The sequence below is a fragment of the Podarcis cretensis genome (genome assembly GCF_951804945.1).
Source record: "Podarcis cretensis genome assembly, chromosome: 12".
NCBI lineage: Eukaryota > Metazoa > Chordata > Lepidosauria > Squamata > Lacertidae > Podarcis > Podarcis cretensis.
Genome location: NC_137181.1, coordinates 51,376,227 through 51,400,846, shown reverse-complemented (window position 1 = coordinate 51,400,846; position 24,620 = coordinate 51,376,227). Strand labels below are relative to the sequence as shown.

The window sequence follows — 24,620 nt, the reverse complement described above, 5'->3', positions numbered from 1 at the left end:
CTCCACGTCGCCAGGGGCCCGTCCGCATTGGTCAGCCCGTCCGCGAGAGGCCCCGAGCAACCGCCGCCCCGCCCTGGCGACGTTTGTGAGGAGAGGCGGGCGCCATGTTAGCGCAGGCTCGGCAGCTGCCGCCGCCGCCGCCGCCGCCGCGGCAACGTACCAGGAAGGAGGCGGAGACGCCGGAACAGCTCCGGCTGGCGGAGAAGCCGTTGGGGCTGGCGAGGCGGCGGGTGGCAGCCGAGGGCGGCGCTGATGCGGTTGGTCTGAGGGGCGGCTGCTGAGGCGGCGGCGGCGGGCGAGGCAGCCGCCCGGCCTGAGAGAGAGAGAGAGAGAAGCGCAGCATGTCGGCTTCCTCCGCGTCGTCGCTTCCCGCGAGCGCCGCTTCCTCGGAGGGGAAAGGGCTCCCCCGGGGCTGAGGCGCTCCCTCGGCGCCTTTCCCGTCCAGGCCTCCTCCTCCTTCGCCCGGCCTGAGGCCTCACCGCAAAGGGGTGGAGGAGGAGGAGGAGGAAAAGGAGGCCTCCTTTCCTGCCCAGGCCGGCCTGCCCGCCTCCCCCCGAGGCCGCCGGTGGAAGATGGCGTGGGTGCTGAAGATGGACGAAGTGATCGAGTCCGGCCTCGCGCACGACTTCGACGCCAGCCTCTCCGGCATCGGGCAAGAGCTGGGGGCCGGCGCTTATAGCATGAGGTGGGTCGGCCCCTCGGCAAGCGGGGTGGAAGAAGCGGGGCGGGGAGGGAGCCGAGCTGGGCCGCGCCAGGGCGGGCTAGTGGGCGCCCTTCCCTTCGGCGGAGCAGCGGCGCGGCGCCTCCTCTAGGTCTCTTAGTTTTATTTATGCTTTCAGGTTTATACATTACACTAATTTTACAATCTTTTTAACATTTCAAAACTCGACTTCCTTTCCCCTCTTTCTGCGGTTCCTTACATTTATTTTTGGCATCTTCCAAATTATTTATTCATCTACTTTAAATATATACTGCTATGAAACTGCAGGTTATTACAATAATCCTGTCAGTGTTCTTATATGTTTACAGTTTATCTGCAAAATATTAAGTAAACCATTTCCATTCTTTTATAAAAAGTTTAGTATCTTGATTTCTTATCCTTCCGGTAAGTTTCGCCATTACTGCATATTCCATAAGTCCCTGTATCCATTCATCCTTTGCTGGGACTTCTGCTGCTTTCCATTTTGGGGCGAGTAACATTCTTGCCGCTGTGTAGCTTACATGAATAAGATTCTATACAGTTTAGGTAGTTCTTTCCCTATAATTCCCAAAAGAAAGGTTTCTGGGTATTTTTTTTTACAAACGTTATTTTAAACATCCTTTTCCATTCATTATACTGTATATCAGGGTTTCCCAAACTTGGCTCTTTAGCTGCTTTTCTACTACAGTTCCCATAATCCCTGGCCACTGGTCCTGCTAGCTAGGGATGATGGGAGTTGTAGTACAAAATCAGCTAGAGTCCCAAGTTTGGGAAACCCTGCTGTGTATCATTGCCCACTAAGCATTAACCTTACTACAAGGGAGCTGGCCTCTGGGGCTTGGGAGTCCCGCTCTCACGGAAAGAGCTGCGCCTAACGTAGCCTCTGCCTTCTTCCTCCAGGCGGCCTTGACTCTGATACCTTGCCCGTTCCATCAGGAGGGAGGAAGCAAGGGATCACAGCCTTTGCCAATATAATAATAAAGGCAGATGGCCTTCTCGGTAGTGGCCCCCACCCTGTGGAGCACCCTCCCATCAGATGTCAAGGAAATAAATAACTATCTGACTTTTAGATGACATCTGAAGGCAACCTTGTATCGGGAAATTTTAAATGTCTAATGTTTTACAATATTTATGTGCTGTAAGCTGCCCAGAGTGGCTGGGGAAACCATTACATTACATTGTGCCTTGGTTTTCAAACATTTCAGAAGCCAAATGGACTTCCGGAATGGATTAAGTTTGGTGCTTTTGTTTTTGCTATTTTTTGTTTTTGCGGCTTTTTGGTTATTTTGTTTTTTGTGGAACCCAGTTCAGCTACTGATTGATTAGTTGTGTGACTGCGGAAATGGATAAAAGGCCCCCCCCCCATCCAAACAATGACTGTTATCAGTGCAGGTAAGAAAAAAATAATTTTAATTTTTATCATCTACAATAATGTCTTATTTATTTTATAGTATAGTACATTATTGCTTTCATTTTGTGGGTTAATGAGCTCATTAGATAGCAAAATTCGTGTTAAATTGCTGTTTTAGGAGTTGTTTTTAAAAGTCTGGAACGGATCAATCCATTTTGCATTACTTTCTATGGGAAATCACACCTTGGTTTTGGAACGCTTTGGTTTTGGAACAGACTTCCAGAATGTATTAAGTTTGAGAACCAAGGTACCACTGTAATAAGAATTTATACCCCGCCCATCTGGCCACACTGGGCAGCTTACAGCACATAAAAATAAGATAACAATAGTTCAGGTAGACTGGGTGCTGTTGGTAAAAGAAATCCCCATTCTACACTTTTTTCCCCAGAGGCTGCTGTTCACATTTGCATTTTGCTTTAAAACCCTGATGATGCTCTGCAGCAGGTACAAATTTCAAAAGTGTACAAATTTTGGGTGCTTAGTTTTTCCTCTTTTTTTTTAAACGGACAGTGTGTTGTATCTACAATGTCCTGTATCTTTAGTATAGGTGAGATATGCCTTTTATTCTTCATGTGTGGCATTATTCCAAGTTGTGTTGTTCACTTTTAAATTACACGTTAGGCTGTGCTCTAATTGTCTATTTGTTTTTTTACTATGAATTGAAGAAAGGGCTCTGAACTAAGTCCTGCAAAAACTTAAACAATAAATTCCAATAAAGCCAATGTGGTGTATCGGTTGGTTTTAGATTAAGTCAAGGGAGACCAGGGTTCAAATCCCCATTTGTTCATGGAGCTCGCCAAGTGACCTTGGGCCAGTCACTGTGTCTCAGCCTAACTTTTCAGGGTTGTGAAACTAAAAAGAGGATGAGAGAACCATATATACCACCCTTGAGCTCCTTAGAGAAAAGGTGAAATATGAAGAAGAAGAAGAAGAAGAAGAAGAAGAAGAAGAAGAAGAGGAGGAGGAGGAGGAGGAGGAGGAGGAGGAGAAACTCCCACCGCAATAATAGTCAAATAAGCCAACATTACTAACCGACATTTTAAATTCCAATTTGGAACACTGGAATATGTGGCTACTTATGGGATGGGTGAGTGGGTTCATTCCACACCAGAGCAGAGGGGAGAAGAGAATCAGACGTTGAACCTTGTTTCCCTTAGCTGGGTGTACTGTATGTGGTTGACAACTGAATTGTTTTACTAGTGGTGGTTGATGTGATGTAAAGTTCACTTTTCAAGCAATATGCTTACTAAAGCCGTTAACAACAGCAATTCTATATAAACATCCATATCAAGCAATCCACAGCATCTAGGTATAAAATGCAAAAGGCAGAGGAGGAAAGAACATCTGTTTTTAACAGGTAGTTTAATCTACTAAGGGTTTTTGCAGATCTTAGCTGGACAGAAAGGGACTTGCATATTTGTGGGGGGACTATTGAGAATGCCTTCTCAAGTTTCTGCATACCAGATTCCAAGCAAATGCAGCACTCTCAAGAGAATCCCCACCAGTTCTCCGTGTCTGGGGCAGGTGTATATGGGAGAAATCCTTCCATTAGATACCTAGATTCTGAGTCAGGCTTTGCTTTGCTTGTCAACACAAGTACATGAACTTAACATGATAGTTTCTAGGCAGTCAGTGCAACTCCTCCAAAACTGGTGTAATGCATTCCTAAGTAGGTTATTTCATTTAACTGCCTAGCCATTAGCTCCAGCTTCTCAACCTACCTTAAGGGTAGCTCTACCTAGAAGTGTGGTACAATAATCCATTCTTGAGAATACCATGGTGTGGATCACTGTGGCCTGGCTATCCTGGTCCAGGAATGGCCATGGCTGGCATACCAGCTGAAGCTGGTAAAAAGTACTTTTTGCCACTTGCACCTCCACCAATAGTGATGGCTCTAGGTGCATCCCAAGCTATGTACCTCCTTCAGAGGCAGTGTGACCTCATCCAGAACAAGGAAGCCTATTCAGTTCCTGGACATGGGAATTACCTATAAGGTAAAGGTACCCCTGCCCGTACGGGCCAGTCTTGACAGACTCTGGGGTTGTGCGCCCATCTCACTTAAGAGGCCAGGGGCCAGCGCTGTCCGGAGACACTTCCGGGTCACGTGGCCAGCGTGACATCGCTGCTCTGGCGAGCCAGAGCCGCACACGGAAACGCCGTTTACCTTCCCGCTGGTAAGCGGTCCCTATTTATCTACTTGCACCCGGAGGTGCTTTCGAACTGCTAGGTTGGCAGGCGCTGGGACCGAGCAGCGGGAGCGCACCCCGCCGCAGGGATTCGAACCGCCGACCTTTCGATCGGCAAGCCCTAGGCGCTGAGGCTTTAACCCACAGCGCCACCTGCGTCCCGGGGAATTACCTATACACAGCAGCTTATGAGGATCCAGCCCACAATGGTATCCAAACATGATTTGTTATACTTGTTCAGATTAGTCTTCACATTTTTAATCTGTTTGCCACTGCAGTTCCCACCACCACCATCCATGATCTCTGGAGTGCACAAATTTGGAGCGGCTTTGGGAGCCAGCTCAAAGTTGTGGTTGCCACCAATCTCTGCCAATTCAGGAAGGACTGTGATATTATTGGTTTTGAAGCTGACTTTCAGAGACACTGGACAGCAGCAAGTTCTGATATTTCTGAAGCACAGTACAGTCAGGGATTTGTCTTGCCTTCACTTCGGGCCATCTAAACAAAACAATCACTGTTGAGGGGTAGTCGAGGACCTCATGACATACCGGTACATATATAAAAAGGTAAAGGTACCCCTGACCATTAGGTCCAGTCGTGGATGACACTGGGGCTGCGACGCTCATCTTGCTCTATAGGCTGAGGGAGCTGGTGTACAGCTTCGGGTCATGTGACCAGCATGATTAAGCCGCTTCTAGCGAACCAGAGCAACGCACGGAAGTGCCGTTTACCTTCCTGCTGGAGCGGTACCTATTTATCAGGAACTGTTGGCATAAATGTCACTGGAATTTCATCCAAGTGTAATAATCTCTTTCCTCATCTGTAGTTATCAATGTTTCCAGTATGCCAAGGCCTGATCTGTATAACTTGACCTTTATAACTATGTAACTTGATTAAACTAGTACGTAAGCCACACACTTCTAGGAATTTGGCCTTTTCTGATGAAGTAATCAAATAGTAGATTAAGTTATTTATTCTTTATGTGAAGAATGGCTGTTGCACTTCCCTCCCTCCCTTCCAGTCCATTTTTTTTCTTTTGTGTTATGTCATTTTATATTGCAAGCCTGAGGGCAGATACCCTTTTTCTCTGGAGCCATTTTGGCTAACAGGTGGGATAAAAATTGAATAAATTCTAAGAGAATCTGTGTAAACTATAGCTATGGATTGCTTTTTTATTTTGACAAGAATACATGGCTATATGCCCTGCTTCCACATTTCTTTAGCCCATTCTTTTTCTTTTGAGGTAATTAATTATGTTACAATCTCTTTTCTTAGTTTGAGGTTATCAACAGGTATCTAAAGTTGTTTGTTGTGTGATTTTTTTTCTCTTTCTCTGGCAATTATGCAAGTGGAATGGTTTTCCCCCCCTTAAACAGGGTTGGATTTTTTTTTAGAGCAAGCTGATAGAACCTTTGTGGTGAGTTTTGGGGGTCATCAGATATTGTAAGGTACAGTTGAAATGTCTGTCTAGGAGGAGGTAGTTCATATATTGCGGAGAAATACTAGTGACTAAATTGGTCCCCTAATGTTAGTACTTCAGAATAACCTTCCAGAACATTCAGATAACCACAGATGGTACATAGCAAGAAGGTGACTTCTTAGGTAACTCAGCTCTGTTTTCAGTTAAGATTTCGTCAAGAGTAGCCAGTACCTTGGGTTTCACTTGCATCTGTGGCTCACTAGCTGATATATCAGTTAACACTTGTTGGCTTACACTCTTTATAGACTGAAGTTTTCTCTGTACTAGATAAATGGTGTCTGCTTTTTGTTCACATGATTTAAGGCAGACTTTTATAAACTGGATTGGTGCATAGTGTAGTTCCCAACTACTTGTTATGAGCTAAAACTGCTGTTCCAGTAAGATGTCAATATTGAATTGATAAAAAAATTAAAAAATGAGAGTTGCTCTTTCTCTTGTTTCTAATGCTATCTGAAGTTGGTGATTGTAGTGCAGCTTCTGGCATTGACATATCATTTGTAAATCCTGCTTGGAAGTGTTGTTTATATGCTTGTTTATCCAGAATTCAGTTGAAATACATCTGCTTGTTTTGAAAATGATGCCATGTGTTAATGTGAAGTAACTGAGTACATGATGAACGGTAGTTAGCAGACTGGCCCACATAGTAAAAATTTGTAGGGCTGATGAGTAAATCCCTGGAGATTTTGAGGCAGATGGTATCTCACCATGTTGTCTGGAACTTGTAAGCTATTAGCGTAACAGAATCTTTAGTTTTAAATAAACAATGTCATCATTTTTTTTTCCTTCTGTTTCTTTAGTATCAACTTGATGTAACTACAACAGTGTTTATGAAGAATGGGCAAGATTCACTACATAAATTAAAACAAAGTCCCAAATGTGTAACTTTTTTGTTTGTTGAGAAGCTAGCATGAAATAGCACCTGAAATATCTGTTATGCTAAATGTTAAGGTGTTAACTTCTGCTATAAGTGGCTACATAATCATGGTGTCTATTTGTAATTTACAACTGTTTACATATTTTTCTTCATTCTAGAGTTAGGTTGCCATTGTGGGATGCTGTATAACAAACATAGCATAGCTCACTCTTGGTGTCAAGGAAAAGGCTGCATTTTATGGATCTCTCTCCCAAGAAATTCAGCATGCTGCCTCTTCCATTTAGATGGCCTTTGGAGACCCTTTTATTCCATGGTTTATATTCCACTTTATATGGTTTTAAAACTTATTCTTGCTGGCTCTTTGGTTTTTGCTGATGTGTTTTATAATCTATTGGATACTCTAGATACTGTGTTTTAATTGTTTTGTTATTTCATAATTATTTTGGTTACATGAGCTGCCTTACAGGAAGCAATTTTAAAGGTGGGGTAAAAATACTTACTTTCAAATAAATAATATTGCTAGGGTTTCAGCATGCATTCAGAAGGAGAATTGTATTCAAGGATACTGTTTTCCTGGAAACAGGACTGCCGCTTCCAGCTGGTATACCACTGGCCTTCCCAGTGAGTAATGTCCTTGTTGCTAACAAAGAGAAGTAAGGCTTCTGAGATCTAACACTGTCACCCGTTCTCATTTCAGTGATGTTCTGGCACTGCCCATTTTCAAGCAAGAAGACTCCAGCCTTCCACCTGACAGTGACACAAAACACCCACCATTTCAGTATGTTATGTGTGCTGCAACGTCTCCAGCTGTCAAACTGCATGATGAAACCCTTACTTACTTAAACCAAGGTTAGCATTGTTCCTCTGAGCAGACTTCTGCTGCTCTTGTATATGGCTACATTTTAATAAATTTTAAATGCCTGAAATAATAATCGTTGTTCAAAATACTTGCTCATTGTAAATATCTGTGCTTGTTTTGGTATCCTGGTATGTATAGCGAGACAACAAGGAAAGGCATTAGATTTTATAGTTATGAAACTGGAATACAAACATTTCCATTAACAGGAAATGTGCTGGTTTTTTGAGATGCTGGCTAATCCCAACATCAGATTGAATGGTGTCATATGATAGTGTTCTTTGTTTCTCTTTCGGAAAAAGCCAGACTTGAAGTTCTATTGAGAAATAACAGTTGCAGTCAAGGTTAATCGTATTGCTAAATAAAATGAAGTTTAGACTACGAAGATAGCTTGTGGGGTATGAAATAAGTTTTTGAGAGCTCTTAGACCTCTAACATTATTTATGCATTGTTTTCGATTCAAAACCTTCTGGCACTTAATATATTCTCCTAAACATTCCTTGGAATGCTTGGTGTAATTTAGTCATCTTGGCAATGTAGTGTTTAAGAAAGTGCATTAAGTTAAGGGAAAGGTGTTCCTATGAGATTACCTATGATCCCCAATACAAATGCATTTCCTCAACTTTGTTCATGGGGCAGGGATTGTGGTACATTGCTCTTTAAGCTGCATTTATAGCTGCTTTTAAATTTCTGTATTGGGATAAGATTTATTCCATATGTTCATTTTTTAATATTGGGAAAAACCCTGTTCTTTTGATACTTTGATGCAGTATTTTAATAAATTAGAATCAGTGTTCATTGTCCTAAATTTAATACTAGATTGAGGAAAGCGTCAGATTGTCACGTAACTATTCATAGACGACTATTTGTGTTATATGAATGGGAAACACAAAAAGGAAAATAATTTTGACATTTATTTACTTGTACTAGGATGGTTTCAGCCTGGTGACTACAAGGCTTGATTTCTGTTATTGCTTCTCCATCTCTTGTAGTGTGTTTTAAATCACTGGTTGTTTACAGTTATGTCCATCCTGATTTGTGCATTGGCTGTCTATAAGAGTGTAGGCTGTATTTAAGATGGCACTGTGGTTTTCAAGGCTCTGTTTGATACAGGCACAGACATTCCAAATACGTTGTAAGAACATTTAGAGATACAATGTGCCATCTTAAATCAGTAGATAAAAGGTGTCATTTGTTGTCGGCAGAATCTTTAGCTTATAGTAGCTGTCTTCCAATTTACTTTCCCTTCTTCCTCACTTTTGCAAAAGGGCCTAAATAATTTTCTTTCCCTCATGCTAGAGGAGCTTTACCATTGTGTATTTTCCCTTTCAGATTCCACTTCCCTCTTTTTAACAGAACAGTTTAAAATTGTTTTAATATAATGTATTGTACTTCAATGTCTTTGAAAGTATTGCAGTAAAGTGGCATTTGGCCAAAGGCACTACATAAGTAAAATTATTATTTTTTCCCTTTGAAAGGTCAGTCCTACGAAATCCGGCTGTTAGATAATAGAAAAATGGGAGATATGCCAGAGATCAATGGGAAAATGGTGAAGGTATGTTGTTGGCTCAGTCCTGATTCCCGTCTCTTGTGATTCTTTGTAGCTATTGGAGCTACTTCCAATGACAACATTTCCCTGTTTTGGCTTTTAAAACTGCAACAAGGAGAGAATGCATCACCCACTTTCTAATGGCAGAAGTTTCAGTATAGGTCTTGGACATCCCCAAAACTTGTACATGGCTGGACTACTGGGATATTCCAAAGAATTCATCTCAGTGGTGTAGGATGTCATTTCATTTCCAGCATTTCTTCCTAGTAACTTTTTAGACCATCCAGGGCTGAGGTCTGAACTGCGTACTTCAGCTCTAAATCCTCCTACTCCAATTCAAGTATATATAGTTCACTCTAATGTATAAAGGCAGGAACTGTTGAATGTGAGGAATATTTAAGAATATGTAACCATTATTTAATTACCTTTTAGTTTCACTTTTCAGTTGTGGGAAGGAAAAAATTACCTTGTGTGAAGTCTCACTATTCAGAATATTCTGCAGAATTTAATACATGTGGGTTTGGATTAAAAAAAAGGTTATTATACCTGCCTAAAAGGTGGCTCAGTACAAGTGATGCTATCATAGCTTTCTGTATTTGAGATCAGGTATGAGCTTTTGGAGCTTTTACAACACTTTAAAATTTGGATTGGCTCAGAAAATTTGATGTGTTTCCCCTTTCTGCTTATTCTGAGCTAGTCTTGACATGGGGTGAGGACACCCATCACTATTCAGTACCCAAATAGCCTTCACTCTATACTTGTGAACTATACTCACTGAAAATCCCTGTTGGACAGATGAAAACTACTATAGAGACTGAATTATGAATTTTTAAACACCTAGGGCTTCTTTTAGTCACAGCAGCTGTGAATGTTTATCACCTTAAGAAAAACATACCCTAAGCTGCCTGGCAAGTGCGTGAGGAAACTCCTGGCTCTCATGATTCCCAGTCCTCCAATGTGCTGGCGTTACCTGAGACTTCTAAATCAGTGTTAGGGCTGCAGTCGACAAAATAATTTAGAGTGGATGTCATAGGGTAGATGAGCCCATTTTAGTTGAGTTATACAAGTATATTTCCATCCTGGTTGTTTACCTCCCTTCTTGTTTTCTGAAAGGAAGAATAATATTGTGAAGCAGAGAATGAGGTGTATGTTTTTTTCTTAAACTGGGTGCATATATTCTCACTCTGGAAGAAATGTCCTTGATGATTATTATATTTTGAAGCACAAGTACTCAGGAACTTGCTGATGGATTTATTGAGCCTGTAACTGATAAGTGACATTTTCCTTACTTTGAATACTAGGGCTACTTAACTGGTGTGATATTTACAAAATTCTAAACGGAGTAGTCCAGTCATATTTGGAGGATACCACATTGGCTAATCTGGATTACATTTTGTCAGGGAACTGCCATCGGAAGGACAGGTGGTGAGAAGGCTTCAGGAGAATAGGAGAGACACTTCTTCAGCAGAAGAGGGAACCAGTAGGGGGAGTGCGGGAGCTCCAAAGGAAAGGGAGTCGGAGGGGAGGCTCTGGGATACTTCCAGTGAGAACAGTGAGGAGGTATCAGGACAGCCTTTAAGGACCCCCACCCCCCGCCGGAAACTGTCACGCAGGGAATCCAGGAGGCGCATGTCCGTGAAACAGCTTTTATGTTGGAAACGTTTCCGCAAACGCCCACTGTCAGATTCTACCAGCGACTGACGGAGCCATGCTGAAGGGCTCCGCTCAAGGCAGGGCTTCACTACACTGAGTGAGCTCTGAGGGATCCAGCTTCAACGCACAAGCAGCTCATTATCCCACCACAGCAATCTGACAGTCCCTGAAAGCAGCTTGTGCAAAGAGAGGCATCATGAGCAACCCAGCCGGAGCCGGAGATGGGGGAGCAGCTGCAGCCGGTCCTAGCCTGGAAGAAAGGTACAGGATGTTGGAGGTACAGTTAGCTCTGCAAACGGCGAGGCTGGAGGAGAGGAGGGCTCATGATGCAGAAAAGGGGAAAGCCGCCCAGCTCTCGAGGAAAGTGCCTGGACTGGTGCAGAAGTTTGGGGGTGATCCCAGGAATTATCAAGCCTTCAGGACAGAGATGCAATATGCCCTCAATCTGCAGTTTGATGATTTTCCTGATGAGGAATCGAGGGTTGCTTATGTGATTGGCCATCTCGAAGGCGGGGCAAAACATTGGGTGAGGCCACTAATGGCAGCCAATAATGAAGCCCTAAGGGACACAAGGAAGTTTTTTCGCGCCATGGATCTGATGTTTTCCAGCGAGATTGAGCAGGGAGTGGCGCGCAGGCAGTTAATGGCGTGTAAACAAGGGAACCGATCTGTCCGTGAGTACTGGACTGAGTTCACCATGTTGATCCATAAATTAGGTTGGGATTTGTCAGCGGAACCGATACAAATGCTGTTCGAAGAAGGACTATCTTCGGCAGTGAAAGACAAACTTTCCCGGGGGCCCAGGGCGGAGTCTATGGACCATCTGACTAAATCAGCGCTGGCCATAGGATCACGCCAGGAGGCCAGAGCCTTGGAGAAGCGGGAAGGGAAATGGGAGCTGTTGGGGAGGAGGGAGAAGGAGCTAAGGGAGTTTATTGACAAAAACCTCAAGCGTGGGTTCATCAGGGAGTCACGAGCGGTGGGGGGTAGCCCAGTGTTCTTTGTGGACAAAAAAAACTCGGACAAACCGAGATTAATTGTGGATTTCCGGGCCCTAAATGCAGTGTCCGAACCCGTGGCTTTCCCTATGCCCAGAATCGATGACATTCTGACCCGGGTGAGAAAAGGGAAGATTTTTACCAAGCTGGACCTGAGGGGGGCGTATAACCTGATACGTATGAGAAAGGGAGATGAGTGGAAAACCACTATGTTCACCCCCTTGGGGGCATTTGAGTACTGCGTTATGCCTTTCGGCCTCCAGGCGGGATCAGCAGTATTTCAATCATTCATGAATCACGTACTAGGACCATTGCTGTACAAGAACTGCGCTGCGTTCTTGGACGATGTACTGGTGTACTCAGAGGATGAAGAGCAGCATGTGCGAGATGTACGAGAGGTACTGAGCAAACTGCAAGAAAACCAGCTGTGGGTGAAACTGGAGAAGTGTCAGTTTCACACCAGGGAGGTGGAATTCCTTGGGTACTGGTTGTCGGACAAGGGGCTGGCCATGGATCCTAGCAAGGTGCAAGCGGTGCTGGAATGGAGGCCACCGAAAACTAAGAAAGATGTGCAGAGGTTTTTGGGGTTCGGAAACTTCTATCGGAAGTTCATCAAGAACTTCGCCCATTTAACAGCCCCCATCACGGATTGTCTCAGCAGTAAGAAGAAATTTGTCTGGACGGAAGAAGCGCAGCGAGCTTTCGAAAGTTTAAAGAGGGCGTTTGCTTCGGAAGAACAACTCTTACACGTGGATCTGCAGCAGCCGATGAGGGTGGAAACCGACGCGTCTGACAGAGCGGTGGGCGCCGTGCTCCTGCAGCCAGGAGAGAATACGTCGGAATGGAGACCGTGTGCCTTCTTCTCGAGGAAATTGAACAAGTCTGAGAGGAATTATACAGTGTACGACAGAGAATTACTCGCCGTCCACGAAGCGTTCAAGAGATGGAGACACCTGTTGATTGGGGCGCAACACAAGGTTCAAGTGCGGACAGACCACAAAAATCTAGAATACTGGAGAACAGCCCGAGTATTGAACCAGAGACAAGTAAGATGGGCGCAAGAGTTCTCCAAGTTCAATTTTGAAATTCGCTACGTGCCAGGGGCTGAGAATGTCAGGGCGGACGCTCTCTCCAGAAAACCTGAGTACTTGGAGGGGGAAGGAGGGGCGGAAGAAAGACATATCATCTCAGAGGACCACTGGGTTTGTGGGGCGGCATTGGTGGGGCAAAGAGAACTGGTAGAGGGTATTGAAAACGATGAATATGCCCAAGAAAAACTTAGGGAACTCAGGGAGACAGGTGAGAACGCAGGGGGGTTTGAGGAAAAGAACGGAAAACTATATTACAAAGGGGCGCTCTACATACCAGATGGGGAACTAAGAGGGCGGGTGCTTAAACAGTTGCATGACAGCCCCACGGCGGGGCACTTCGGGCAGCACAAGACCATGTGGTTGGTTACCAGGGAGTTTTGGTGGCCCAAGGTGCGGGAAGACGTGCGGGAGTATGTCAGGGGATGCGACAGGTGCCAAAGAGCAAAGGGAGAGAGGTTGGCGCCAGCAGGGTTATTAGAACCCTTACCCACCCCAGAAAGGCCATGGGAGATGGTATCCATAGACTTCATGACCGATCTACCGAGATCCAAAGGGAAAACCGCGGTCATGGTGGTGGTAGATCTACTAACTAAGATGTGCCACTTTATAGCTTGTTCACATGCAGTGACAGCGGAAGAAACCGCAAGGTTGTTTGTGGAGCACATTTTTAGGTTGCATGGCACCCCCTTGAGGGTTTTGAGCGACAGAGGAAAACAATTTACTTCTAGGTTCTGGAGGAAACTAATGAGCATGTTGCATGTGGAGGTAAGTTTTTCCACCGCCAGGCACCCAGAAACAAATGGGCAAGCAGAAAGGGCAAACGGGGTTTTGCAACAATATCTGAGGTGTTATGTAAAGGACAGAGAAACTGATTGGGTAGACTGGCTACCTCTGGCAGAATTTGCCTACAACAACGCGGAGAACGTGTCCACAGGGATGAGTCCCTTTCTAGCCAATTATGGGTGTCATCCTCGGGCGTTTCCAGGAGAGGGCGGGGGAAGGTGGAGTGTACCTGCAGTGGAAAATTTTGTTGAAGAGATGGAAGCGATCCACCGTCAGCTCCAACTCAACTTAGAGAAAGCCAAAGAAGAATATAAGAAGCAAGCAGACAGAAATAGGAGGGAAGGCGAAACCATAAGGGTGGGTAACCGGGTGTGGCTATCCACCCAAGGACTGCCGTTCAAGGGAGGGTGTAAGAAATTGAGACCCAAACGGTTGGGACCCTTTGAGGTCATACAGCAGGTCAACCCAGTAGCATTCAAACTCCGATTGCCCAGTCACATGAAATTGCACCCAGTATTTCACAGGTCATTACTGTCGCCGTACAGAGAGGGATGTGAGTGGGGGGAGCATGAGAGGGAGGTCACCCGGACACCCGTCATAGAAGAGAGAGAACGCAACATGGATGTGGCAGGGATCATTGATTCCAGGTGGAAGGGGAATCAGGTGGAATACTTGGTAGAATGGGAGGGGGAGGAAGAGTCAGAAAACACATGGGTACCGGCAGAGGAAGTCAAAGACGAGATTTTAATAGAAACGTTTCATCGGCGTTTCCCAAGGAAACCACAACCAGTGGCAAGATTTAGGAGGGAACACTTCGGGACTACAGATGAGGAAGGGGAGTTTGAAGGGTTCCCAGAGTCGGGAGTGGAGGTGGAAACAGATTCCGACGAAGGAGAGGAAAAGGGGGAAAGAGACGGAAGGCCGTGGTTAGAAGTGTTTGAATCCTCGGAGGATGAGGGGAGTTCCTTCCAGGGATTTCCGTCCTCGCCGCCAGTAAGAGAAGAGGCGGGAGGGGGTGAAGGGGGCCCTGGGGGGGAGGTGGATGTCAGGGAACTGCCATCGGAAGGACAGGTGGTGAGAAGGCTTCAGGAGAATAGGAGAGACACTTCTTCAGCAGAAGAGGGAACCAGTAGGGGGAGTGCGGGAGCTCCAAAGGAAAGGGAGTCGGAGGGGAGGCTCTGGGATACTTCCAGTGAGAACAGTGAGGAGGTATCAGGACAGCCTTTAAGGACCCCCACCCCCCGCCGGAAACTGTCACGCAGGGAATCCAGGAGGCGCATGTCCGTGAAACAGCTTTTATGTTGGAAACGTTTCCGCAAACGCCCACTGTCAGATTCTACCAGCGACTGACGGAGCCATGCTGAAGGGCTCCGCTCAAGGCAGGGCTTCACTACACTGAGTGAGCTCTGAGGGATCCAGCTTCAACGCACAAGCAGCTCATTATCCCACCACACATTTTCATTGTATCTAGTTGAATCCAGGTTACAGCTTCTAGTGAATATAATTTTTAGCAGGTTCTGTTTTCTAAAACCTGTACAGACTCACTTGCTCTCACGTCAGTATTTCCCCTTCCTTCTTTTTTGTGTGTGCCCCACTCCAGTTTTATATTGCTAACACATAGGTTTGTCCAGTCCCATCAGCCTGTAGAGTTTTTCTTTGAAATCAAGGTAGCTCAGTTGGTAGAGCATGAGACGCTTAATCTAAAGGTCGTGGGTTTGAGCTCCACAATGGGTGAAAGATTCCTGGATTGCAAGGAATTAGACTAGATGATCCTCATGGTCCCTTGCAACTCTATGATTCTGTGATACCCCTTTCTCTGGTGCTCTTTATCACCCTGATAGAAGAGAGAGTGCACATAACCAGGTAGAGAATCATCAGAATGTTCAAAGTTAGTTTAAAACTAAGATATTGTCACTCTGCAGGCTATCTGTGAGAAGCTCATACCTTTGTATACTTCAGCATTCCTCCAAAAGGAAGCATGGTTCTTGTTTGTCTGATTTCATTGCAGTAGGAAAATTTGGGTGGGCATAGCATTGGCACATGTTTACACTGCAAACTAGATATCCGTCATCTTTTTTTTTTTTAGAGTATTATAAGAGTTGTGTTCCATGACAGAAGACTGCAGTATACTGAGCACCAGCAACTTGAAGGCTGGAAGTGGAATCGCCCTGGAGACAGATTACTTGATTTAGGTAGGTGTGTTAATTAACATAGCCTCTTCATATGAAGAGATGAATTAACAAGAGAAGTGTTAACTCTTCTGACGTACTATATAGTAAAATTTGAATTGTACGTGGTTTAAATAATGCATTATTACGTAGATTACCACAAAGGGCATTGGAAATTCTCTCATTCATTTTGAGATACCCTGTTAGTAACAATTAATAGATGGTGTGATCTAAGCACAAAGATGGTATTTTAATAAAAAAAAAAAGACGTGAAACTTTAAACTAAATTTCTGCATGTTCATTATTGCTACTCTCAATCTATCCTAAGAGAACATTATTTAAGATGAAAATGTGCAAATGAAATCTTCACTGCATTGTTTCCCCCCCAAAACTGTGTTTATTTTATTAAGATATTCCTATGTCAGTTGGAGTAATCGATATAAAGACAAATCCAAGCCAGCTTAATGCAGTTGAATTTCTGTGGGATCCTGGAAAACGAACATCTGCCTTTATTCAGGTTTGAAGATTTGTTTTCTTAAGAAATGATAGTAGTTTTTAATGGTGGGAAAGAAATGTTGGTGATCTTTAATGATTTAAAAGAGCTGAAACACAGTCCTCGCTCTTCTTAGTTGTAACATCACTCTTGTGTACTGTATGCAAGAAGTTAAATAATTGTCAAAATCTTGAAAATAATTTTTTCTCAAATGAAGATTACAACTTGTTTACTCCCCCTCCCGTAAAAAAGAAAACTGTAATACTGTAGTGACAAATGAACACCATATTGTGGCTTTTTTTTAAACCCCTAGGTACATTGTATCAGCACTGAATTTACACCTCGTAAACATGGAGGTGAAAAAGGAGTTCCTTTTAGGATTCAGGTTGACACTTTTAAACAGACAGAAAATGGAGAATACACTGATCATTTGCATTCGGCCAGCTGCCAAATCAAAGTTTTTAAGGTAAGAGATGTTAATGAACAGCAGGGAGGAAATTGGCGTACAGAGGCTTGTAGTATTTATTTTTCTAAAGCTTGATTTCTGTGTGTAATTTAATTTTTAGCCAAAAGGGGCAGATAGAAAACAGAAAACAGACAGAGAAAAAATGGAGAAACGAACTGCTCATGAAAAAGAAAAATATCAACCTTCATATGACACTACAATTCTCACAGAGGTAATAATACTGAAATGTTTTCGTTTTCAGAGATAAATGGCGCATAGTACACATAACATACTTTAATCTAAGTAATGAGTTAGAGTGTCAAGGGGTGGGTCATAAGCTAAATATATCTAAAAGTAGGCTTTTCATTTGACAGATGTCTTTGACAAAGAAACAAAGACCCATAAGACTTAGGATCAAGTAGAAATATATATTTTCTTAAAACATTTAGCTTTGCTCAAACCTCATTACATGTCTAAAAGCCCTTCAGTGCTGAAAGAAAACTGTCTCAGGATTTGTTTTGTTCTTGTCTGGTTTGAGCCCAGAGCTGTATTTTAGAAGTTATTGAATTTATGGGCAGAGCCTCACTGGGTTCTTGCATTTCTTTTTATTTAAACACCAGTGAGTTTCCTATAGCTTTCTAACGATTGCAGAAGTTTTTAAAAGGCTTTTAAATTTTCCTCACTGTATAATGAAAAGAAATTGATCCACATCTTTGGTGTTTGTCCAGATGAGGCTTGAGCCTATAATTGAAGATGCAGTTGAACATGAGCAGAAAAAGTCCAGCAAGCGGACTTTGCCAGCAGACTACGGTGATTCTCTGGCAAAGCGAGGCAGTGTAAGGGACTTCTGCTTACTTTTCATTGTGCAAGTTATCTTGTGCAGTGTTAGATATAGGACCAATTTCCATCATCCAAGATTAAAAAACAAGGATTTTGTCTGCCTTGGCTTAATTTCGTGCACTTTCGTTTACCCACAAATTACTTCATGCTTGTATCTTAGTGAGAAATACTTCCTAAATCTAACACATAAAAATGTCAGCAGGCCTGTGACTCTTAATAAAAGCAAGAGCTTCAGTTTACACCTGAAATGGCTTTATTGAATAGCTGTGTTCTTAACAACTGTTTTCTCTCCTGTAATTAATGGAATGAGAAGTAGCAATATCATTCAGTTGAGATGTATTTTTTTTTATTTTCACATGTAAGTTTCCACAAACTATTTTTTTTTCATGGCTCTGTGTTGTCTAACTATTTGCAGTAATAATACTTTGCTTTCCTTATTAATGGCTTTCCATTTGTTAATACTATTTTTAATTTCCTAAATGAGCTTGGCCTAATCATGTATTTGCTCAGTGCAAATATTTATATGATACACTTCTTAAAAGTACAAACTGAGAGTTGAATAATGCTATGTAGGCCTTTATTCTTCCCTTTGTACACACAACAAAATAGGCCTTCTCCGTTTGTTAGCATGAAACCAGCTGCCAGTGAAAGAGCCAGTTCAAGCATATCCAGCTGTTAAAATGTCCTTGGCTAGACTGACAATACATTTGAATGGTAACATTCTCTCTCCTATGAACTGGCACTTTGAATTCCAGCAGGGGCCCTAATTTGACCTACTGTCTGTTTTCTCCAAATCACATGTACATTCCCTATATAGCTGTCTTGATTATCTACTGTAAAAAATAAGAATTATATACCACTCACTCTCATAAAATATCAACCCAACAATGTATACAATACAATAAAATGTAAGATGCAGAAAATCAATACAAAATGGCGGCTAATTCTGAAAAAATAAAAAGTAAACAACTGAATAGACCTGTCTGGCATAAAAAATAATAATAATTCATGAGACATTTGAAAGTAAGCCATGCCAAATCTCTACTGGAAGAGTATTCCAGAGTGTGGTACCAGAAGCATAAGTGCCTGGCTTCTAGTTGGGGCCAGTCGGACTTCTGAAACATGGGGGATATGTGATATTGAGTGTGGAGCAGGTAAAGTTGCAGCAGCAACTGAATGGTTAGGAGCATACAGGGTGCTCTCAGTTGTTCCTTTGCAGGCAGGCCTTGCTGATCAGCTTTGTCAGCAGGCAAATGACAGGTGGCCTTCAGGGAGGTGGGGATTCAGCCAACCGGGCTGAATAAGTTCCCTATCACTGATGTAGCATGCCAACGCTTTCTATCCGTAAGGTGGTCAGTGGTGGAAAGCTCTTGTTGGCTTACAGGATTGCAATCATCACTGAGTGCTATCTTGTGGTAGCAAAAAAAACCCAAAACCTTCCTTTTAAAAAACCACTAAATGTTTTTTGTGCCATTCCTGCTCCTTCCACTGTATGACAACCTGTGAAGTAGATTGGAATGAGAAATAGCAGCTAGCCCAAGATCATCCAGTGAACTTCATGGCTGGTGGTGATCTGAACCTGGGTCTTGCTGCTCTACACTGAATTTTCCCAAGACGTTTTCTACCCCCACTAGGCTGGTCAAGATTTCACATGATTCTACCGTGTCCTCTTTTTCTCATAGCTTTTGCAGTAATGCTTTCAATAAGGATTTCAGCAGTGTTTTTGGTCAAGATATAGTGTGTTGGGTTGAAATAAACGACAGACGAATGAGAAGTGTCATATGGGAGGCATCTCTCGAGCATGTCTCGGGGAGTCCCTTTTATTGAATATTACAGCATTGCCACATATGTGCTTGTTGCTGATTGGTTAACACAAATACAATGCAAGGGTTGCATATAGGCATTAATCATCAATAGATTAAAAGTTGGGAAAGGGAACACAGAATTGGACAGATATGAAAACCTCCTTATTAAACTATTACTAGTGATTGATATAGCATAACTATCGCATTCCGTAGATGTGGTTAACCATGCATTGAGAACAGGTCAGGGTACGATGTTTCATGAACTCAATGTGAACTAAACATTCTAGGGTGGGTGAGGAAGGAACGCTTCAGCTTAGAGCGGTTTGCCAGAGTCATGTGCAGAAGCAAAACTTCCCATCAATAGTGAGAATTGGAAATCTGTTCTGTCCAGTCATGACAATAGCAGAAGACTAAAGAGCTCTTCTGAAAGAGCTGTTCAAACTTGTGCTGCAATCATGTATACAAACAGTTGGCTCCTTTGGTTGGAAACAGAAGAATGCATATCTGAGGGAAAGTAATACAAAATAGAGAGAACATTTACAAATAAATCACTGCTAAGTTCTTGAGTAGAGGTCCATGTAGTAAATAGTGGCCAACATCTAAAACTTGCGCTTAGAATCAAATGTGTACTTTAAGTGTAACTTAAGAAGGCATAAAAGATACTGATACTTATATCTTAGATTTACCATAAATGTTCAGCCTAAAAAAGGTAAGGGGGGTAGTATAAAAAGTTAAAGGGATAGAGATAGTCAAAGCTTTTATCATCATTTCATTTTTAACTGACGGAGGAAGCTTTCTGTGTATAATTATTGGTATACAATTCTACTGGGTCATGGGAAGGATTGGTTGTGGTGGACAAAGCAACAATCTTACACAGGAGCAGTGGGACGGCAGACCTCACCCACAGAGAGAAAGAGAGAGAGCTCTGCAAAATCTTAGTCTCTGGTATAACCATCCCAGGGACTATAGGATAGCACCCTTAAAATATAGTACCCTTAAAATGCAGTAATTATTCAGCTAGAATGCATTTGCTTTAATCCAGTGTTAATTTCTGCTTAACTGTCATTATCTTGAGAAAATTATTGATCTAAAATGTCCCATTTAATCATAGGCAGCATGGATTACAATCTCAGAAGGAATATTATTCAGTTAGTATATTGAAAGCAACCATAAAATACATACTGTATCAAAACAAATGCTGAACCTTCACATTTCAGGCACCCAGAAACTTTGTGGCACCTTTTTATACTTATTTCAGTTGTTGATATTGTTTTAAACTATTACATTTAAAGAGAATGTATCTTTTTAAAAAAATTCTTAGAATTCACATCTGGAAGTAAAAAATACAAGCATGCATATTTGAGTGTAGCTTCAGTGTGGGGTGCACATCTTTGAAATGCATATTTGCTTTGTCAGAAATCAGAACATGATTTATTGTTGCCCTAGAATTGGGGCTTAATCCCCATCGTGCACCAAAGGCATGAAAAACAGCCACCTGTACATGCCAGCTTCCCCCTCTGCTTTCTGTGCGCTTCAAAACACAGAACTCTGTGTTTGTCAGGCTTGTTGAAATTATTTTCTTGTTGAATAAAGAAAAAAAGGCTGCTGAGAATGGTTCTGCTCTCTTTTCCCTTGAGGGTATGTATGAGAGAGGGAGAAGGGTTATGAAATTGGCGTTCATAGCCTTCTTCCGAATGTGCATGGTTTTATCCTGATAAGAAAACGCAGCAAATTGCTGTGATTACAAGTTTAGAGGTGGTATTCCTCTGAGTACTGGATACTGGTTACAAACAATGGATCACTATCATGTTCTTACTCTGTGAGTGTCCAAAGACATTTGACAGATTGCTTTTGAAAGTAGGATGGTGGACCTTGGACTGTTACTACAAGGTATGCATGGTTCTATTCCCACCCACCCTAATCATGCCAAGCTAGCATATGATCCACCAATCCCTTGCAAAAGAGGACCCTGGTAAGTTGTGGCTTCCAGCTACAGGGAAGAATCTAAACTTGTTCAGCTGAACATGCTTAGAATCCTCCTCCAGACATTCAGTGGTTCAAAGCAATGTTTCAGAATTCGATAAACTAGGTCAGACCTTTTAAAAAAAACTAACTGATCAAGTAGTGCATTCTGGATATAGGAGCTGGCATGCAGTGCCCTTGGTTGGAGTGCATGTTTCCTTAAAGTATGTGGGAAAAGTCTCTCCCCATGTTGTGTTGCTGTTTCCCCTTCCTTTCTGTGAGGCAGAATGCGGCTCGCTACAACTGGTTGTAGAATGTGAATGAGAAGCTCAAAAGTCCCCCTCCCTTTTTTTTTGTTTGCAAGAGATCTAAAGTCCCTTGCTGTATGAGTGAGGTTCTCCCCTTTCTTGCTTTTGGGTGCTTAACACTGCACATTTGAGATGCCATAAAGTTTTGTGGATGTGTATCTAAATTTTAAACTTAGGTTTGTTTCAATGCTATTAAATTACCATGGCTTCCCTTAGGAAACCATCGGAATGAGTTTTTGGTGAGAGATTTCTGGTTCCTTGTAGGCTTCTATGTTCCCATGGTTCTTTTGGAGGAAACCATGCTAGTAAAGCCCAATGTACATGAGCAGTTTCTGGGTATTTCCTACAGAGTCATCCAGCTATACTGTAATGCGTGGACTTACCTTTAAAATTTCCTGATTTTGTTAGTCACTCACTGAAAACAATCAGTTTATGGAATAGTTTAGAAATTCAGGTATGAAGAGATCTGTTTGTAGGGGGGGGAAGTCATTACTAAATTTATTATCTCAAGGCACGTATAAACTTTTAGTGACGTAGCTTGAGTTGTATGCATGCATAGTAAATATATAATTATTTGATAAAATAAGTGAGGACTGGTAGAGAGCTTTGGAGAAAGTAAGAGTTATGCTCTTGCAAAGTGAAGCCCAGCTTTAAAACTGCTGTTTTAATGTTTCTCTTTTCTCTAGTGTTCACCGTGGCCTGATACATCTACCGCATTTGTGAACAGTAGCCCTACCCCAACTCCGACGTTTGCCTCTACTCCACATAGTACTACTTACAGTGTCCCAGACAGGTATGCTTCTCTTCTAGCATGACGTATCTTATATCAAGATTAAGACTGAAGAAAACGATGCTGTGGAACTTGTATGTGATTTCCTTGCGTTTAATTATCTCTCTCGGGATAATCAGATTACAAGAAATTATAATACAAAGCCCAAAGCTTTACAGAAACATGGAAGAGACAAGTTAACCCTTGTCAACATTCCTAGCTTAGTAGTGCAACAGAGGATATTGTGTTATCTCCTGCTCTTAGTGGTACGTCCTCCTTTTTTAGTACCAGCCATTGAAAAGTCTGCCACTATTTTATATTGTTTTGATTAAGGTGTTTCATGTATTGTACTTTTAGTGTATATTGCTTTTGTTTTAATATTGTTTGCCACTTCGGAGGCCTTTGGACTAAAAAGTGGTATATAAACAAACCATATCATTCAGTCTCCACTGTAGACTATTGGGGCTGGGGGGCAACTTTTACTTTGTCACAGGCAGTAAAATGTCCTTTACCAACCCTGTTCTAAGCACAGGATAAGGAGAAACAGCCCAGGTCTGTATTACAACAATATTTTGTGGTCTTCAGTCTGGAAGTTGAATCCTATTGCAAGTGTGTGGCAGTGCTATGTTGTATTGTTTAGAGGTTAGTGTAAAATTATGCCAATAAGACATCAAAAATGTACCTGTTATAAAATTGCTGGCCATTCTCTTCTAGCAGTTCAGTTCTGAGGTGCTGACAGATAAATGCACTTTAAAACAACACATGCACTGGAGATGGTTCCTAGTTGGAATTCTAGCACTGAACTCCCAAACTGCTCTGTTAAATTTATGAAGTTCCATCCCTGCCCGAGTTTGCAGTGGGAAGTTTGCTGGCAGGAAAATACTTGAGAGGAATGCCTCTGTATCACAGCCTTATAGCTTCAAAAAATAAAAGTAAAATAATAATGTAATCTTCCTTTCCCGCATCCTTCTGTCTAGCAATTCATCATCTCCAAATCACCAAGGAGATGGAATTCCTCAAGTATCGGGAGAGGTGAGTGCCAGTTTCTCATGCTACCAGGAATCCCTCATACCATGTAGATAGAATGCATTACTCCTTGGTATTCTGAGGAGCTGTGGGGTTGATGAAATGGGCTGGACAAAGACCAGAGCCCGAGTGGTGGAAATCTCACTCCCAAGCTGAGATAGAAAGCTGATACATTGTGTCTATCACATGGCCTTGAAGGCAGTGACATTACAGTTGACTGCATGCATTGCATCCGCAAGGAGTCAGCTCCAGAGTTCCATGTTGTCTGGGGACTTGTTACTCCAGATTTGTGGGGCAGACCCTGAAGCACACAGTGCCTAGCTGCAAGTGGTTTGCAAGGCAACTGAAGGACAAGCTTGCTCCAATTTGGAGTGATTTAGATGCCGCTGTCACAGCTAATCCAGCCCATTTGTCCAACGCTTTGTCTGGTCCAGTGTTACCGGATCAGCTCCAGTCAGTGCAGCCTGATGTGGACAGGATCCTTAAATTGATGCATCTGGCCATGCGCAGTCTTAGATCACTGCTCTTCCTGGCCAGAGTAGAATAGCCAGGTGCGTTCAGGATGTTACAAAAGAGTTGTTGCCTGATTAGGTTCTGCCATCTGCTCTTAAAAAGACAATGGTGTGACTGATCCTTAAAAAATCCAACCCTGGGCGCAGTGGTGTATAATACAGTGGTGCCTCGCAAGACGAAAAGAATCCGTTCCGCGGGTCTCTTCGTCTAGCGGTTTTTTCGTCTTGCGAAGCAAGCCCATTGACGGCTTAGCGGATTAGTGGTTTAGCGGCTTTTAGCAGCTTAGCGGATAAGCGGCTTAGCGGCTTAGAAAAGGGGGGGGAGAGGAAAAAAAACCCCGCAGGAACTCGCAAGACATTTTTGTCTTGCGAAGCAAGCCCATAGGAAATTCGTTTTGCGAAGCGCCTCCAAAACGGAAAACTCCTTCGTCTAGCGAGTTTTCCATCTCGCGAGGCATTCATCTTGTGGGGCACCACTGCAATTAAAAGCCAATTACCAGTCATCCTCTCAGGAAGGTTTTTGGAGAGAGTGGTGGCGAAGAAACTGTAAGTGTTCCTGGATTTTGTTTTATTGGTTATAATGAGTATTCATATTGCTTTAAATGGTGTTTTATTGTTTTACAGCACCCAGATATTTTATGATACAGTGGTACAGAAATACCTTTAGAAAGAAAATATTGTATTTTAAAAACCTAAAGTGCATATTACCGT

General features: G+C 42.8%; 1 protein-coding gene and 1 long non-coding RNA gene across 4 annotated transcripts in view; one reads left to right on the top strand and one right to left on the bottom strand.

Annotated features, from left to right (window-relative positions):
* The first annotated feature begins 551 nt into the window (after positions 1-551).
* UBP1 (upstream binding protein 1) overlaps positions 552-24,620 on the top strand; it is a 34,853-nt gene continuing 10,784 nt past the window's right edge. For 2 of the 3 annotated variants that reach the window (XR_013832161.1, XM_079947790.1), the window contains exons 1-10: positions 552-685; positions 7,349-7,500; positions 8,986-9,062; positions 15,668-15,773; positions 16,160-16,266; positions 16,556-16,708; positions 16,809-16,919; positions 17,416-17,523; positions 22,289-22,395; positions 23,349-23,403. Coding sequence is in view for 2 of the 3 variants with exons in the window: in XM_079947790.1 (XP_079803916.1) it covers positions 573-685; positions 7,349-7,500; positions 8,986-9,062; positions 15,668-15,773; positions 16,160-16,266; positions 16,556-16,708; positions 16,809-16,919; positions 17,416-17,523; positions 22,289-22,395; positions 23,349-23,403 (1,089 nt within the window). In the remaining variant the exon portion in view is untranslated. The remainder of the gene's footprint in view (positions 686-7,348; positions 7,501-8,985; positions 9,063-15,667; positions 15,774-16,159; positions 16,267-16,555; positions 16,709-16,808; positions 16,920-17,415; positions 17,524-22,288; positions 22,396-23,348; positions 23,404-24,620) is intronic. The other variant, XM_079947791.1, reaches the window with a different exon arrangement.
* LOC307199775 lies at positions 19,303-20,862 on the bottom strand. Its single transcript, XR_013832186.1, has 2 exons — positions 20,828-20,862; positions 19,303-19,836 (listed from the first exon to the last, which is right to left on the bottom strand). It is a non-coding gene; the product is annotated as an uncharacterized lncRNA (long non-coding RNA).